Source organism: Apteryx rowi, unplaced genomic scaffold, assembly GCF_003343035.1.
Source record: "Apteryx rowi isolate R43461 unplaced genomic scaffold, aptRow1 scaffold_283, whole genome shotgun sequence".
In the NCBI taxonomy this organism is placed as follows: Eukaryota; Metazoa; Chordata; class Aves; order Apterygiformes; family Apterygidae; genus Apteryx; species Apteryx rowi.
Genome location: NW_020449230.1, coordinates 281,248 through 295,016, shown reverse-complemented (window position 1 = coordinate 295,016; position 13,769 = coordinate 281,248). Strand labels below are relative to the sequence as shown.

At 38.0% G+C, this 13,769-nt stretch overlaps 1 protein-coding gene across 4 annotated transcripts in view; it reads right to left on the bottom strand.

The window, feature by feature from the left end:
* Window positions 1-1,607: 1,607 nt before the first annotated feature.
* ELAVL1 (ELAV like RNA binding protein 1) overlaps window positions 1,608-13,769 on the bottom strand; it is a 37,049-nt gene continuing 24,887 nt past the window's right edge. For 3 of the 4 annotated variants that reach the window (XM_026069002.1, XM_026069003.1, XM_026069005.1), the window contains exons 6-7: window positions 10,027-10,140; window positions 1,608-8,736 (exon numbers count right to left, since the gene is read on the bottom strand). In XM_026069002.1, the coding sequence (XP_025924787.1) occupies window positions 8,412-8,736; window positions 10,027-10,140 (439 nt within the window). In that variant the 3' untranslated portion in view covers window positions 1,608-8,411. The remainder of the gene's footprint in view (window positions 8,737-10,026; window positions 10,141-13,769) is intronic. The other variant, XM_026069006.1, reaches the window with a different exon arrangement.

Sequence of the window (13,769 nt, the reverse complement as noted above, 5' to 3'; positions counted from 1 at the left end):
AGGACACAGTTTCATGAGCATTTCTTAAAAGGTCACTTATACAGCCTTTCCCGAGTCAGTCAAAACATGGTGTCTATCTTGCCTCAAATCATCAGAACTGAAATGGGAAAAGAGGAACCAAAATACCCTGCCGGATCCGTGAAGGATTTCTTGCTTTCGACAACTCTTCGAAAATTTCAAACCAGATTTATGGGTAGAAGTATAGGTGTTTGTTTGTTTTTCCCCCCCCATCTTAAATCAGGATAAACACCATCATAAGATGGGAGAGAACAACATTTTTTCTGAAAAATAAGTCATGTGCCTTATTTTAATTCCATCTTTCTAATAATGTTAGAAATATTATAATCTTTAGTGGTGTAAACTTGATTAGCCTATTCATGAACACAGTTCAGATTCTTCTGAAAAAATGTCAAATCCCAAATTGCACAATAATAACCCAATTCCTGTAGAAAAAAGAAAACATGAATAATTAAGTAAAAGCCTAATTCTATTCTGAACTACATCAACTCCCATCATGGATCATTTAGAAACACTATGAGTATGTTCCAAACAAGTACTTAACAAAAACAGTAATGAGCATGTGGCAAAAATAACAAAAATCCTTTGCACTATTCACAGATAATTTAAGTATTAAAACTAGTGTAAAATATCTAAGCTTTGTTTCATTTAATTTTGACAATAACAGAAAACAATGCTCATAATTCCATCCACAGGATTCTACAAAGCTGCAGCTTCATTCATCAAATCTTTGAACTGTTTCAATATCAAAATTCCAATTTTTCAATTTGCTTAAAAATCATTGCAGAGAATTTCCAAGCATTTGAATTGCAACACAACCAAAATATGGACTTGGTACATTTTTGCAATTATTTCTAAAATAAGTTAATTTACATAAGTACTCTCAAAATAACACAATGGGATTCAACTTCATTTTAGACATTTGGAAAGCAGTGTCATACTTTATTTAAAATAAACCCATGTAAAAACAAAGTTTAAATGAAAATGGTACCTGAAAAATAAATTATTTGATATAAAACAAATCAATAACTTAAAAACACACTAAATATACAAAATGTTTAACCATATACTGTACAGTATGGAAAACAATTGATAAAACCTTCTGTCCCACAAACAGATTAATTTATAAACAAAAGATTACATAAGTTAAGGGAAATTAAATCAATAAAAAGACTAGAAGTACAGTATTATTCAAAGCTACTGGTCAAATAAAGGTTTATCCCAACTTATGTTTCAAATATCTCAAGTCATTTTCTTCTCAATGACCAAGTGAAAAAGTTCAGCTGTATCACTGAAAAGTTGCTCAAAATGTTTAAAAGTAATGAACAATAATTACTATGAGAATAAAGGTTCTAAAATGTGAACACAGTAGCAAGTTTTCAAGGTTTCAGGTGGCAATTCTACTTTTACTGAATTTCTATCATTATCAACAAAAGAATTTAGTGCTGAAAATTCCACTCAACAGAAAAATATCTCTAGTTAAAACTTTGTAAATCTTTTACCAAGTGTGATATATAACAAATAACTGCAGCAAGACTGAAGAAAACAATAACAGGTTTTAAAGTCAAAGCCACTCACTGGGTGTTGTATTTCGCTTTAGAGATCATAAAGGCTTTAACTTTTTTTTTTTTTTTTTTTAAATCATGCAGAAAGAGAAAGCAACACCTATGGGTTTATTCAGCTTTACTACTTAGAATTACTACAAAAAAAGCATACAGAAAAATTAAGCTGTACCTGATTAAACTAAGAGTATACACTTTTAGAAATTAACTGCAATTTTCACCTCTGCGCTGGCTGTGTCATGGAGATGTACAATACACAGGTACCACCTCTTACTTGCAAGAGTGAGGTAACAGAGTCCCTTTTTATGAAATCCACTTTTTATTATGAAGTAGAAATCCAGTAAGGTGTAATAAACATATAAAATAAATAAATTGATCAAAAGACTAGGCTTTATCAGTTCTATTGTGTTGAGTATCCAACACTGACAAGAAGTGCAGAGCTACATCAGAGGAACTTGCCCAGGACACAGAAGAAGATTCTTCTGCTTCCAAATACAGAGATTAAAGTACCTAGGGTGACAAATTCAGTTCCCGGGGAAAAAAAATATATATATAAATGCAGCTCCACCATGGGTGCTAAGAGGGAGCTGTGTTTACTTACACTAACTGTGAATTTGGTCCCTTCACTCTAAAGCTATTCTGAGGAGCCTAAAAGTAGAAATGTTTTACAATAAGGTGCTTCATTGACAGTTTTACAAAGAACACATTTCCCCAGTCCGGAAGTCAAAACATGGTAACCTTATCATAGAGGTAGCATTAGGACAAACAGCTCTATATTTGACTTTTGTGATTAAACCATGAGATCGCCACCAGTAGTTCACAAAAAGCTGTATGTTAAAAAAAAAGTTCCCACAGATCCTAGCATTTTGCAGGTAAATATGAGAAGACCTAATTTCAATAAACAGCTGATTTTATTGTTAGACCTGTTTATTTTGTTAGAAAAGTATATTCGGGGATATTCTCAACATTTTTTTTTTTTTAAAGCACATATGTAACTATAAACTATCCAAAAAGTAACTTTCAGTATTCTAAACTGGAATAATTTAAAAAAATCTCTTCTGAAATATTTGAAGAATCACTACAATATTGCCCTTACCCAGAACATTAACCAACACAAAATTATAATAATTGTTTGAAGACCTTAGGACTACTCATTTTCAAAACTTAACATTCAAAATATCGAATAACCTTTCCAATTATTTAATCATTTTAGTTGAAACTGTTGAACGTTCTTTCTATAGATGCAACTATGCCAATTTATTTCAAGATTTTTTAAATGCTTTGTATAAACAACATTGCAGTAATGTTCAATACCCCTAGAAATACAGATGGTCTCTCCAAACTTTTAGTAGCAAAAGACACTGAAATCCTTCGGTCATCTGCAACAATGTAAATGACCATAAACTGACCAATTATTCACCGCAGTGAGAAATTTATCTTATTTCAGTGACTTGGATGCCTCCGAGCTTTCAGTGGTTTTCATGCTGTCATGATACAGATGTACTGAAAAAACATGACCAACCAAAGGGAAGGAAAAGAACATGTGGACATACATTGCTATGGGGACACTGCTCAGCACAGTGATTTCTCCTGACTTCTCCTTCCACCCTAAAAGATGGCTCAAGTCCTTCACAGTCCCAAACCTAGAGCAGCAGCGACGGGATTGTCACAAGCTCAGCACAGCAGGCAACATAACTGCGTTAGCTCAGTTCCCCTCCCTCCATGCAGAGGAGTGGAGCACAGAAACTTAGGTAAACCAAATTTTATGGTGAAGTAGCTTGAAGAACAAAATAAGTTCAACGCTTTAGGGTAGAGACACCATCTAAAAGAGAATCATAGGAGAACAAACTAAAAACACTAGGCTGCTTTGATTCAGCTGACGCTTATAGCTTTTCTGATGTTGCTGCCTCCTCAAGCGAGGGAATCGTATTTGCCTTTGTCAGCTTATATAAAGCACAAAGCAACATTAGAATTTCTTTTTCTGTGGTCACTGTGAAATCTCCCTACGTGCAAATGGTTAACAGGAGGTTTAAACGGTGAACAGGTTTGTGGCTAGCTTTCTGCACAGGGGTCAATTCCATTCATAGTAGAAAGCTGGGACTGGAAAAGACCAAGCTTGAATAAAGCCTTCAAGGAATTTTAATTTTGACAATACTCAATTTTTTACCATATTAAAAAGAAATTATATATATTTTTTTAGTTCTGTACAATATAACTAAAGCCCAGAGTACCTGTAGAGAAGATTGAAGGGGGGTCTTCAACCATGATTAGGACAGTTTTGCTATTAACTGCACATTGTCTCATTTTAGAGTGAAACTCCACAGTCTTGCAAAGAAATGTGAAAACAGCTCACGTGGCATTTGGGAAGCAGTCCAATCCCAGTTTGGGATTCTAAAACTAAAGGTGACAAGGCAGTAATTAAAATAATACCAGTCATTCAACAGCTGGTAAAATTTCCAGAGGTCTTGAAAAGATAACTGTATTAGTATCCAAAGTCCTGAAAGGTTGTTCAAGTTCAGATGTACAGTCCTGCTCTCATGTAGTAAGCCTTTACAYTGCCACAAAGGCCAAGGCTCAAAGGTGACTGGTCTGCGGAGCACTTTATAGTCCAGACGGCTCACTTCCAGTGAAGTGAAAAATCAGTCTGACTCAAGTTTGGGAAAAGCCACCAAAAGAATAAAAAAGAAATCTACAGAGTAAAGGCAAGTTTTTGCAGAAGCGATAAGCATCCACATCCAAAACAAGTTCTCTCTTTGCTTAGAGCAATGTGGGAACAACTGAGTTTTGAACACAAAGCAAACAGGTCCATTTGAAAATAGACACCAGCTGAAGTGGGACAGTAGGATCACTGATGCTCCCCTTCGTATGCTCAACTGGCAGTCCTTCCATAGTGAGGCTACCTTGACCATAAGCAGGCCAATGAAAAAAGTACCCTTTCAGATATAGATAACCTCTCATTTTATCATCACACTTGCCAGCCTGATCAGAGAGTGTACAAGGAAATGGTGTCCCTCAGATTACAGGTCCATGAAGTCCAGATTAACCCCTTCAGAAACTCCAGCACAAAGTACATGCACAGTCCTCTGAGACACCATAATTCTCTGACATCTACACCCAAAACACTACAATAGCAGCATGGCTGTAGCTATGCATTTTCATCCAAGGTTACTGGAATAATGCCTGACCCCTCAACAGCAAGAAGCTAGAGGTGTCCTGCAATACTTCTAACATATTCAAAAGGACTCAAAAACACTCTCACAGCAGCTGCTCTCTGTAGCACATCTCCAGCACAGACCATCAAATCTAGTCGTTTAAAATCTGGTCTGATCATAATGTCCTAATTAGCAGTCAAGACTTTCTAGATTCTCTACCTTATTGAATCTATTATGTTTAAGGAGAAAGGTAACAGACATTTGGTTTGAAATAGGCCTTTTATATGACAAAAATCTTGAAGCTGTAAGCAAAGACTAAGGCAGAAGTAGCACCTGAAAGGAATTTATTTCATCATGAAATTAAGGGATGAATCAGCAAACACATTCTGCTTTTTTCTAAACTCCCTGAGGATCAAAAGGCCAAAATAACATTGGAAATGCATAAGTTCAAGGTAGAGCTTCAGAGAATGGTATGCTGGATGACATGCTAAGGAAGTATAGATCATTCACATCTTTCAAGCAGAAGAAGTGCTGATGAATTTCTTTATTAGGATTTCATTTTTCCATCCTCAACCTTTTGGTCTTTATTAGTAGGATGGGTGGATTATTGTTTAGGAACAAAGGCATCATCAATATGTGCACAATTTTTTCCTTAATTTCAGGAGCAGGTAAGTGGTGCTAATGTGACAAAAGAGGGCTTCTGCTATTTATGCCAAGTATTCATTGACTCTCAGAATCAGAGCAATGAACAAAACATACAACACTTCTTCCAGCATCAGCTCTTGATGACTTACTAGTACTCTTTTTTTCTTCTTTTCCTGACTCAAGGAGCAGTGCCTGGCTCAGGTAAACAGCACATTAACTGTTTTCAGAGCAATCAAAGGAAGCCTGAATCAGATGTTTCTTAAAAACACCTTCATACCACTGGTGAAAAAATATGCTGCAAAGCAAAGAATAAAAGATGGAAAAATGGGGAAGGAGTCAAAGACAACTGTGCTGAGACAAAGCCTTCCAGATGGGTTTAAAAATAAAGGAATGAAGTGACAGTGAATTCACAGTAGTGAGCTGCTGATAGGGCTGCACTGGCCAGCATGCTTTTAATGGTTATCAACAAACTCATATTTAGGGTGTCATTCACTGGAAGTCTGGACCCCAATCTAAAATGCTCTGGTAAAGCAGCAGCTCCCATTTAGTTAGAAAATTAATCTTGCATGAAACAAGGCAAGAGAGACAGTTACAGGAAATGGGAAATCACTGCAGATTCCTTCCAGTGGAATGGTCAAGTGTTGAGGTTAAGAAAGAGAAGCAATGGGACAAGGTAAGAGGACTTCTCCTACACTACTCAGTTTTATCATGGGAGAAGTCCCAGTAACACCTCTGAATCTCATCGGACACCAGAAAAGAAGGATTCATTGGAAGTGATAAATGAACAATGACAACGTGGTGGAAACATCAGAAAAAGACACTTGCTTATAAAGTGGCTGGCAGACAGCTCACTTTCTTCTTTTTTAGTAAGAGCTACTGTTTTAGAAAACACCACCACACCACCTCTTTCAGGCTGGCTGGGCTTCTCAGAAGTAGATAAAGTGAATAGGAACAGCTGGAAATGCAAGGTTGAATATACTAACAGCAGAAAAACACTTAAATTCACTGTACATGAGCTCTAAACTAGTGGGAGGCTGCACACAGTGGCAGTACAGATGGGCCCTGGCACAGACTCCCATCTCTGCCATAGACAGTTCCAGGACTATCAGCAACAGCACTTCCTAGACAGTCCTGAAGGCACTTAATGGAGATGGGCAGCTTGTTTAGCAACTCTCAGCTGCTGTGCAGAGATGCTGATGCAGGCAGAGCTCTCTGGGCAGCATAAGACTGCAGCTCCTATTGCAGGAAGAGCAGAAATGATGGTGATCACAAGGCAAGGTCACCTAGTGATGGATGGGATGCAAACTGTTACGGAAGAGCCTCTGGAAATTGGAAATTAAAACTTAACTGCTTGCTGGCTCTTTGGGACTGGCAGAGGTTCACTCCAAAAAGAAACACTGCAATGTAACTGACCCAATTTTTGCATTTGCTCTAACTTCTGGCAACTGAACATAAATAAGAGACATGGAAGTTGCCCAGGTCAAGCCTCTAGTCAAGCACAGTATCCTTACACAGCCTTTATCTGATAAAGTAATCCTTTTCAGGCTTCCTACCTAAGAACACCTGTAGGGTTAAGTCACTCTGTGGCACATAGTTTCTACGTGACAGATTTGTTGCAGAGCTCTTGTTTCACAAACCTTYTTCTTCTGCTCATCTGTCAAAGCAGTAACTTAAAACTTTGAAAGAGGAACTACAGTTCTTTAAAACAACACTCATTGAAAGCTGGACACTTTGTGCAATACTTAGCAAAAAAATAACAGAAAATAAAAAACAAAACAAAATTTGAGCAAAACAAAATCAAATTTAATGTTCTTAAATGCAAAAGTAAAAACAAACAAAAAACACAAAAAAGCAAAAGAAAATTAACAGAAACAGAACAACTCAAAGTTTCAAGGCAGTCTGCAGAAAACTTGGGGGATTAATCTTTAAATCTACAAATCAAAGGTTTTTTTTGTTAATATCTAACTTGCAAGAAGTAAGTACTTTTCTGCTGAGTGTTCAATAAGTAAAGCTAGTTGTCAAAACAAAATCCTATTAAAATAGAAAAATCTAGCACTCATTAGAAGGGATGCGAGAAATACAATGCTCAAATGTTTATAACTGTTTTTTTCTTTACAAAATAGAACTACCAAAGGAATTCAAACTATAATGATCTTTGAAAATGAGTAAGTATCTTGCTGCATTATAATGTACCAGTAAGTAGTGCACCATGCATTAAATATTTGGACAGAAGAGATTCAGTTTGATAAAGTAGCAACATATATTCACACTTTTTTGGAGTTTCATTTTGACTCTGAAATCTTCCCGGAGTTTCTTTGAAACTCTTTGGTCCATTCCTATTACAAAGTGGGCTTTAAAAGTAATATTTCTAAAACCTTTTAATTTGACAACTTGGCCACTGTTCAGTGTGCAACTTACCTCATCAATGGTGTTAAAAGTTATGCTGGCATGCTACTACTTACAAGACCTTGACTTTATAAAGCCTAATCCTCAACTATACGTAGCAATGAATATTAATTGATAAAGCATTTTACTCTCAACTAAAACATTAGTATTTCTCAACTTTTCTTCCATACTACTGAGTCTGGGATAGAGGAGAAGATCAAGGGAATGGGGAAGAAAAAACAACAACATAAAAAACAAGAAAACTAATGGATTCAGCCTGATAGTTTTAAAAAATTCCAGTTTTTGCAGACAACATTCAATGGAACAAATGTTAGTCTCATAAGTGAAAGCATGCTTCAATTTTACCACCATCCAGAGGGTCTAATTAATGCAATCTACTTAAGATTTCAGGGGATTTTTAATATGTTTTAAATGAAATAACTTAAAGGAACTTAAAATTGGTCTAACATTGTGGGATTTCAAACATTTGAACATGTCAGTTGCATCCCAGAATATAAAACCTTTTTCACTTCTCATTTAGACTAAGACAAACACTTGTGAAAATTGGCGCAAAATGAGTTTTACACTAACAAAAATGTTTCAACTTCTGTCACTCAATTATCTATTCCATACAAAAAGCACGAGCAAGTTATTTGTGGGACTTGTTGGTTTTGAAGGAAACCTGTAAGATTTTGTCCCCCAGGCGGTAGCCATTAAGACTTGCTATGGCCATTGCAGCTTCTTCATAGTTTGTCATGGTCACAAAACCAAAACCTTTGCACTTGTTGGTGTTGAAATCTCGAATAACTTTCACATTGGTAACCGCACCAAAGGGGCCAAACATCTGCCAGAGGATTCCCTCATCAGCATCTTGACCAAGGTTGTAGATGAAGATACACCAGCCAGAAGATGCGTTTCCTGGAACATTTACACCAGAAAGCCCACTCATGTGATCTACACCCATAGGAGAGAACCTAGCAAATAAAAAGCACAATATTTCATGTAAAAGTTCAATTCAGTTAAGCAAATTAACTTGAATGGGAAGCAACTGAGAATGAATATTTTCTACATGGACACAAAACCGCCAGAAAGAAATGTTTCCCCATTCAAATTGACAATCAAATTGACAGCTGCCAGGAAAAAAAAAAAGTTAAATATTCCAAGTACTTTTCTTTATCGATAGGGAACTATAATTAGAAATAGGTAGGCAACAGAACAGTTGCAAGGCAAGATTATGTAATCACCATCACATGGGACACGGATCGATCTCTGAAACTCGGCTACACTGTTAAGAACGCTCCCTGGCATCAACACACAATTATTCGAGAGCAGAGTAACAGACACCCCTGCCCAGAGGCCCCTAGCTTGCTTCGAGCCACCCTCAGGCATCTCCCACTTACTTCTCTCAAGGAGTTTTCATCCAATATCCTCCTCATCCTGCACGGGGGACTCTTAAGTCAAAGGGGTTTTTGTTTTTTGTTTTGCAGGGAGTAATTTTGTGCCTTTTTTTTTTTTTTTTTGGCAGAACAGAACAACACTGACCCCCTTTCCTACCATCCAGCAGCAGGTGCAGGCAAACGCTCCCAGTACCAGCAGGCTACTAAATCGGCCACAGGCAGGCGTACCCTCGGCTACTAGGTAGCTCAGGAAATATTAGCACTTCCTCAGTAAAAACTCTGTAGCCAGGATGCCCCATAACTCTACCTACAGAATTTAAGTTTTAGTTTATTTTGCCTAAAATACCTGTTATGCAGATATTCTAACTGCAGTAACTTTCAAATATAAGAATAGCAAAACACATTTAAGTACCCAGTTTTATAATTTAAGCAGGTGCAGTGTTCTTTTTATCCTTTTTACACCACCTTTATACTAGGAAAAACTCATCTGACTTTACTGAACTAGGTCGTTTTTTTTAAATCGCCTACCCACTCTTCCCAAATCCAGCCTCCAGCMATAGTACCCCAGCAATATTTCTGAATAACAAAACCCAAAAGTTTTACTTTTTATGTCTTGCTTTGTATTATTTGTTTTTCTCCTGTAACCCACATTTCTAATTCCCCTTTATTATCCTATTTGTGGGCTCTGTCCTAGAAATTCAAAGCTTTAGAATATTTTAATGCAATATTAYGGTTGCACAAGCTAAGCACTCAAAGATCAGGAAATGTGAAAGTTAAGGTTAAAAAAAGCTCAACTTGATCCCTTGTGCTTATGTATTATTTAAAAATGTGAGGTCACATGATTGTAGAAATATAATTATACTATACCAGGGGTTCCCAAACTGTGGTGTACCACTGGTGATATGCAAACCACTTAAAAGCGGTACACGTGCTGCTCTCTGCCAAGAACATGGCGGTGGCAGTTCCTGATTCTCTGCTGACCTGGAGAAAACAGGGAACGGATGTCTGGGCAGTGAACACTGCATTAAGCGCCAAACACTTCCCACTGTGACTTTTTCCTGCCCTGCCTAAAGCTAGGAGCTGCTGTTGTCTTTCCAGAGATGTGAGGGTTAAAGGCAAAGTGTATGAGGAGGGAAGGGAGCAGGCTGCGGCAGCACACACGCACACAGGGAAGTCAGCTCAGGCTCAGTGGGGAACGTGGGTAAACGCACTCACACCAGAGAATCACTCAGTCCTCGTCTCCCCCACCCCAGGCTCTCYGGTGCTCCAAGAGAGCTCATTTCCATGGATACCTGACCTGATAAACCCTCCTGTACCCAGGGCAGGGGAGCCTGGTGGTACAGACACCTTCCCCTCCATCGCGCTCTGCCTGGAGTCAGCCAGAGCCTGGCTCAGCCAGGCTGGAGTCAGCCTGACTATCGACCCCGGCGTTTGGAGAGCACAGTGCAGACACACCTGAGCTCATGCTGCACATACTCACTGCTGCTGCCACTGATGGCCAGCCCCAAGCAAATCCAAGTTTGGGAATCCTTGTACTATAGTAAAACTGAAAAAGCAGTTAAGAGTATCAGAATGTGAATGAAACGCACTGACCCATGTGATCTGATGATTCTGTGATGTCTTATTTATTATTTATTTTGCATTTAAATCAAATGTTCTTGTGTTTGCATGCTTTATATGCTTGTTTCTTCTGACAGACACCAGCTTTTTAATTCCTTCCTTTGAGTAATGATCCAATAAGATCCATTTATCGTAATTCATACTTTGAAGATTTTCATCTCAACAGATCACCAGTCTTGGTTCCTGCTCACATGTATGGGTAGCAGAAAATCACTAAGCTCAGAATTGCGTGATGTTGGTTCCAGCAGTCAGTGTGGTGCTGAACCTGCTTGCCATAAAGCCTCAGGCTCTACCCACAAGCCCAGATACGCAGTGCATCAAGGGCTGAAAACACTTGTAGAAGAGGAGGCGGGGGTGGAAGGCAGAAGGGCAACAAATTTAAAATGCCTATTAGAGGCACAATGATTTAAAACAGCAAATACCTCTGTTCTCTGAAAACACTAGTTTTCAAACAGATTGCCCTTTCTCCTCACTTTGATCACAAAAATGTTATTCATCCCATACTAGTGCTTCATAATTCTAATTGTCTATATTCGTGCTCTACCCTGCCCCAATGCAGGCAGGGTCACTCCTCTTTTTGAGGAAATTATTTCAGATTACTTCATGTTTTCTCTGCAGCATACCAGTTACCATATATGCTGCTAATAGAAACAAATTGCTACATACCACCTGTTCTGTTTCTCATTTATCCGTGTCAGAGCCCCTCAGATTAAAAATGCTTACAATTATGCCATGACACTGACTACACAGAAGCAAGTGAAACTAATRTTCTGTGGAAACCAACCGGGAAAGAGAGGTTTGCAAAAACACAGCACAGGGTAAAGACACTCCTAAAAGGCTAGAAAAGACATTTTGAAATACAGAAGCAAACAAGCCCTGCTATAGAAAAATAAGACCAACAACATTGATAGATACATGTACAAGTTCCCCATACTTGCCTTACAGAATTCCTATACGTAAGCAGTCCAGTGGTTTGCTTTCCTAGCATACTTGCATGGGAATTACCTTATCACACACAGTATTTACCCAGATCTAATGTGATTCTAAAATGAAACTATATTTTGCAAGTTTATATGAAAAAGCTGCCTCTCATGAAGGCTTGTTTGGTTAAAAAGCAATAATAAAAAAACAACTTGCAAAAGTGCCAGTAAACTTGCTGCAGAATTAGGACTATGTGGAAGGCTAGATTTAGGTTTAGACTTGCACCCACCCGGAAGCATCACTTAGGACGCCGTTGCAGAGCTCTGGCATGAGAACACCCATATGACAAGTACAGCAACCTCCTATGGCAAAGCTGCAGATCTGACACATATCCTCTGTGCTTATCCTGGACTGACAGCTTTCATAAGCGGAGGGACATAAGGTCTCTCAGTTAGCTTGGAGGAACAGCCTGCACATAGCCAGGCACATGGAGTGGCTGACACACAATACCTTATTGCCTGCCAGCACGAGATTCTATTTATTTTTTTGAACAGGCAAATTTAAGCTGGCCTTTGGAAAGCTGTGCTTATACAGGATGTTTAAAAGACTTGTTTTTGACTTGGGCCAACAACACTAAAACCCACACAGATGCAAGATACTTCAGAAAAAATTAGAAAACATGCCATGAATATTGCAATTAGGATAATCTCAGCCTCATTACACTTATTGCTGGTATCCTCGTTTTTGGTGTACTTGTATTTTATTGTCTCCCTCACCCCTGCTTTTTCAATACTCATTAAGCATCTGTAGAAGATTTTATTTGTGGGTGGTTCTTTTAAGTCACACTAACCTGAAAGCTCCAACATCTTGTGACATTGGCAATACAGAGTAAACAATTTTTTATTTGTAAGCTTTTCATTTATATGAATGCCCTTTGCTCTACCCATTAGAGACAGACTATTATTGCTTCATTTAATAGATTTGGGGGATTATTTTGACATACCAGAGCACCTCATCTCAGAAGCTACATTCCTAAAACAATTTATTTTTAGTTCTATGGAAATCCTATAAGTTCTTTTTTGCAGAATTCTTCACTGCAGTCTGAGAACAACTATATACAGCATCATGGGTGGGAGCAATCCCACAGCTTATGTAATGCTAATAAGCACTAATGAGATGTTTAATATTAGCCTATGTTGCCTTTTCTCATGAGCTTGGCATCTTTTTTCTTTTGAAATGGATCCACAAAGAAAAGGAGTTCAACTAAGCTGACACCGGTCACGTCCACTATTCTCCTACAAAGTTGCTGTTTTTTCATACCCAGATACAGACAGGAACAATTACTGTTTATCAGGCAGGGCTTGTTGAGAAATAATGGATGCAAACTTTAGGCCTGAAATAACAGTGCATTTAATCAAACTGCCACATATCAGAGAGTACCAGCAAATGAAATAAGAGCATGCACTACCATACTCTTCTTGAGCTTTGATGAAATACTGCTTTGGATGAAGTAATGTTCTCTTCTATCAGCTCCCCAATCCAGACAAGCTGCATCCAAAATAATTACAAATTGGCTTGAAAGATAAAAATGTAAACATAATTTCACTGGAGTGAAACAAAACAGATCTTTGGGAGTTGTCCAAATATTAATACCTTTGGCAGTTCAAGGGTTTCCACGGAGTTTGCAGGCTATATGTAAATACCAGCTCAGAACCAATGTTCCTAACAGTTTCACCTCAGTGGTTTAAGACCCTTGAACCTGCAAAATCTTCCGTGTTACCTAGCACCATAAGGTTACATACTCTAGACTCTTCTCACATTTCCCCTTGATCAAAGAATTATCAATAAATAACACCTTCCCCTTCACACATTCTGGAGCTAATTCATAGACTCTTGCCCATTAATGAAGGCAGGAAGAGGATCCAACTCTGAATAAGTCTGAAAGCAAAACCAGCTGAACTGGGAATACTTTCAAGATTTGAAAAAACTACTTCTAGCATAACATTCTCAGTGAACTGTAAAAGTACTGGACTTCTAGGGTCCTTGGGCCAGATTTTCAAGTTTTACAA